Source organism: Bombus pascuorum, chromosome 1, assembly GCF_905332965.1.
Source record: "Bombus pascuorum chromosome 1, iyBomPasc1.1, whole genome shotgun sequence".
Lineage (NCBI taxonomy): Eukaryota > Metazoa > Arthropoda > Insecta > Hymenoptera > Apidae > Bombus > Bombus pascuorum.
In genome coordinates, this window is record NC_083488.1 from 16,042,327 (window position 1) to 16,047,242 (window position 4,916).

A 4,916-nucleotide genomic window follows, 5' to 3' on the forward strand; every position below is an offset into this window, starting at 1 on the left:
GTATTATACGTTGTGTTTATTATAATAATGTAATTCCAATATATAATATACAGAGTCCCGTACACAACTGGGACAAGTTTTCGTGTCTTCAAAGCGGTTACAGATGGATAAAAATACTATATTTCGAAATTAGGTCGTATTCAATGATGCAAAAATCTGAGAATAATTCTGTTCTTTTTTCGCAATTTTTTTGAAGAAAGTTTCTCAATTACGTAGTAAACTCTGTATAATAATGTAATTTCTCTCTTTCTTTAAATTTGCTTATTACATAAAAAATCCAAACAATGCGTGTGTTCAAGCTTGTTAAAATCATATGTTCACCTCGAGATCTAACGATGACTTTTATTACCGCAAAAAATATACATGTACTCTTAGAAAAAAAAAAAAAAAAACTATGCTCCCAATGCATTTTGTAATCCGCATATCAATGACTTATATGCCTCATATTGAAGTAGTTTCGCTTTTATTCCTTCCTTGTTACGTCAGTGGGAGGTTGCAGTCTCACGGAGAGGGTACTTTATATATATAGCAAAGATTTTCCAATCTATTTCATAACGATCGGGGATGTCATAAAACATGGACACATTCCCTTCGGGTTTACTGAACGCGTAGTGTACTTTTCATAAAAATCTCGGAATAAAAGTGACGATGTTGAAATATAAAATATACGCTTATCTGTATTTAATGTTTTATTTGATTCACAAAGACGTTATTGACGCGGTAATATGTACGTATGAATTTATTTTTCTTTTCTCGTGACCTTTCTTGTTATTGGTAAAAGAATTATGGATAAAACAAGGAGAGGTTGGACGATTTACGTCTCATTGAGTAACCACATTTTTTGTGATTTAGGTGATGAGGAAGATACGTTGCAAGTCAGTACAAAAATTCGCCTGAAGATTTACAAGGGGTTTGTGAAATATGGTGACATTCTTTTCAATGACCTTGTGTTTTAAATTCTTGCGCAAGAAATATGATTAACAGTTGGAAATATAATTAAATTCGTTATTTCGTTTTGTACTGTACTTATATCTAGTAATTGTATGTTGAAGTTTCTGGTGAAACAAATTTTTCATTTCATGTTTTATAGTTTAAAGGTGATATCTGACAGAATTTCAACTGATATTGGGTATAATTGACAACTAAAAAAGCAGTAGAACAAGTGAACATTGCTATTTGATATTAATTTAAAATTCTTTAAAATATTGCTTTTGAAATACCTACGTATAAAGAGAAAAATTGATAAAACTGAAATGCTGAAAATTGATGAAAACTGATCGAAAAGTTTTGTATATCAGAGTATTTACTTATTACTATACGCAACTCCATTGAACATTAAACTTCATAAAATGTTCGCTTAAAGTTAATAATCGTCTTATTACAAAACTATTTTGCACGACTACAGTAACAGCTCTCACTTCACATCTACCGAAAGCATGGTTACGGATCCAGGAAACATTGCAGACGACATATTGCCCGACCGAGACAGTATCCTCTATATACATGGATTCATGGAGAATACGGAAGCAGAGAACGCTCGGATAATAATTAAAGGTATTACTATCACGCGATGCAAAAAGGGGATAAGTAACAGGAAAATAAGACAACTGAGTTTACGATTTCGCGTTTGCAGCCTATCTGGACAAGGGAGACGTGAACGTCATTCTACTGGATTGGGGAGATATAGCATTTCATATTAATTACGTTTACGTGTCCAGTCAAATTGTCACAATAGGAAAGGCGGTTGCTGAATCCCTAAAAAAACTCGTCGATCTGATCGATTTAGACACGTTACACGTGGTTGGGCATTCTTTGGGCGCTCACATAGCTGGGAATATCGGCAGATACGCGAATATCAATCTCAGTCGAATAACGGGTGAGTTAAAAGTTTTATAAAAAAAGTAGGCAGTTGTATATATCTCTCGGTAAAAGATTTCTTTAGAAAAGTAAGAGATATACATTTAGCAAAAATAGGGGTATTGTCATCAGATGTTAAATTAATTAACGAATGTACATTGGTTATAATAGTTGAATAGTAAATTCTAGATAAAAATTTATCAGTATAAAAGTTTATCAAAAATTTATCAACTTAAAAAATTTACCAAAACCAACACGACAATAAAATATTTCCTATAACACGAATAAAGATGTCTACACCCTCATAAGGACCAGCGTTTACAAGTATGCGAATATTTTCATAAATATTTTAGAACAGTAATTAGTTAGAGCAATGATCCAATATCGTGGTGCCTGAAATATTAATACGTCATTATAAACAGTAGATTGTGTATTACGTGAAAACCAGAAGAGTACTAATCTCCTAATACAGGCTTAGATCCAGCGCTTCCGTTGTTTTATCCTTCTACGTGTCACATCAGATCAACCGACGCTGAAGCCGTTGTTATCCTTCACACTGATGGTGGATTTTATGGGACAGCTACCAACACGGGAACTGTTGACTTTTACGCAAACGGGGGCATCAGTGTTCAACCGGGTTGTCCTATAATCTTCGGTGGAGGTAAATCATAATATTTTGTCGTTAAGACATCCCGGTGGTTCATTCTCATAGAATATAGAAAATTTTAATAGCGATCAAATACAGCATTTATACAATCTGATAACCGGTTATCATTGTAATTTATAAAGGATCCACTTACGTTGTTTGCTTACCGTAATCGTTGTCATCTATCGTAAATGCTCGATGGCCAGGAAAAAATTCAAAGCACTAGTGAAATATCCTTTTAATGTTAGATTCTTCTTTTTTTCCTTATATGTCTATACTGTGATATTATTTGTAACGGAAATTAGAGTTGATCGACTAGAAGATGAAGTTAAATTCCAGTCTATAAAGCAAATTATTTTGACGACGTCAGAGTCGGATTATATCCTTTCGTAAATTTTTTACAATGCTTCCTCTTTTATTTTAAAAGGGTGAATTATTAACTGAGTATTATTAGGTGACCGCATTATTATTTATTAATTATTTATTTAAAAATCAAACTATTTTTTTGTCATCGAGTGAGATTTGCCAATTTTTCTTGAAATATTTTATTCTAATTTCCAATTAAAATTTCTGCAGTCCATGTTAATTTTTAATTTATGGTTTTCATGGAAAATATTTTTCTCGAAAGAATTATGCAGCCATCAAAGGTCTGTCCGAATATATGCAGAGTCTCTAATGAATCCAAAAGCATTTCCGGCACATAAGTGTCTTAACGAAATTGTGAATGCCGAGGAAGTCTATTTTGGAGATTCGACACCAAAGAACATGTAAATAAAATTCCTTAGGTCAGTATAGTAAACTTTGCAACGTGATCATAACATCGTGTTTCATTTCAGATATGGAACATATTGTTTCAATACCAACGCCAAGCCTCCGTATGGCAAAACTATTTAAAATTTCTGTTCCTTAGATAATATAATAATACTTTACCTTATAGACTAGTCATTTTATTTCGTAGATTTGTTTTGGATCTGTTATCGTTTTAGTGAATATAAGCTTTAAGATTAAACGCATCACTCGCTATAAATCCTATTTCCATAAATCCTTTTCGTTTCCATCGTTTCTTAAATTCACATCATAAATTACTTTTGAAGTTTATCTTCTGATTTATCTCTATATTATGATTTCCTTTTCATAATGATAATACATTTTTTAACACTGAGAGAATAATTTTACGAGCTATGGGATAAATCTTTTCACGGAAAATGCAATAGATTTCAAACATCGTCGTATCATGGTACCTGCAGATGACAAGCAACACTTTATTATCGTCTATTCTCACAGTATCCGCGTAGCAGACAAGCGAGCATAACCATACGCAGTCTATCTCAGGATTGCAAATTCAAAAAGGACTATCTGACAACCCACGCTACTGTATAGTTCTCCATTGCTAATCAATTGACGCTGCATCGAGGGTTCTTTAACCCTATTGTGTTCCATCAAGGATACACACATGGTTGAGTGTGCTCTAAGAAATTTACTTCTACGAAAATCTCTTAAGAATTTATCTACGTTGTTTTCGCATACGTATATACAGAGTGCCTATGTTGCTAACAAGAATTTCTCTTCAATAACAAAGAAGAAACAGAGAGAGAAAATATTAATACATATCATTACTAATACTATTATTATTAATTTAACGGGTATATTTATGAACAAATAAAATTGTCGTTAATGTGAGAAGATAATATCTTTATCATGTACAGTCTGTTTCATTATTAACTACTTCATTTCCTGCGTCTGGAAGCCACAAATAGCATTTCCGTTCACGAATGCTGAACCCGTCTGAAAGATTAAATCTACCTACCGATTTGGCAAAGTGACGCATGAATAGCTGCTTATAATTTCATTTTAAACGTTCATCGTCATGAATAATTAATAGGAATCGCGACGTTCTTCTTGACGTGTATTATACCCGGAACCTCCCATTCAGCGATGATAACATTCCACGTATTTATTACTTACATCTCGCAACAGCAAGCCAAAAGTGTCTTATTTTTGAAGTTTTATGTACAAATTACTATAATCAAATTTTAATTACGAATGTTAATAACACATTTTACATATACATATATATATATAATATATATATATTTAAGATAAGGTATATATATATATATATATATATATATATATATATATATATATATATATATGTTATCGAAATTAACTTTTATTCAAAATTTTTATTTGATTTGTCAGTTGCTCCGTTACCTTATCTTAAATAACATAATATTTGCGATAACATGTTTGAGAAATTTTTATTAGTTCTTGATTATAACGTAAGATTCTATAAAACTGTACTTAGAAATTCTTTAAAAACATACAGTTTAGTATAATTAGCCTGTGTTAACTCCGCGAAAGCCGCGCTAATTGTAAGCAAAGTAGAACTATTGTGGAAATAAATTTAGTG

At 31.8% G+C, this 4,916-nt stretch overlaps 1 protein-coding gene across 1 annotated transcript; it reads left to right on the top strand.

The window, feature by feature from the left end:
* Nucleotides 1-543: 543 nt before the first annotated feature.
* LOC132906403 (lipase member H-B-like) lies at nucleotides 544-3,512 on the top strand. The gene is made up of 7 exons (XM_060958571.1): nucleotides 544-727; nucleotides 853-910; nucleotides 1,406-1,554; nucleotides 1,634-1,876; nucleotides 2,330-2,518; nucleotides 3,132-3,270; nucleotides 3,340-3,512. The coding sequence occupies exons 1-7, from the start codon at nucleotides 649-651 to the stop codon at nucleotides 3,395-3,397; spliced, it is 915 nt and encodes a 304-aa protein (XP_060814554.1). The 5' UTR covers nucleotides 544-648; the 3' UTR covers nucleotides 3,398-3,512.
* Nucleotides 3,513-4,916: the final 1,404 nt, after the last annotated feature.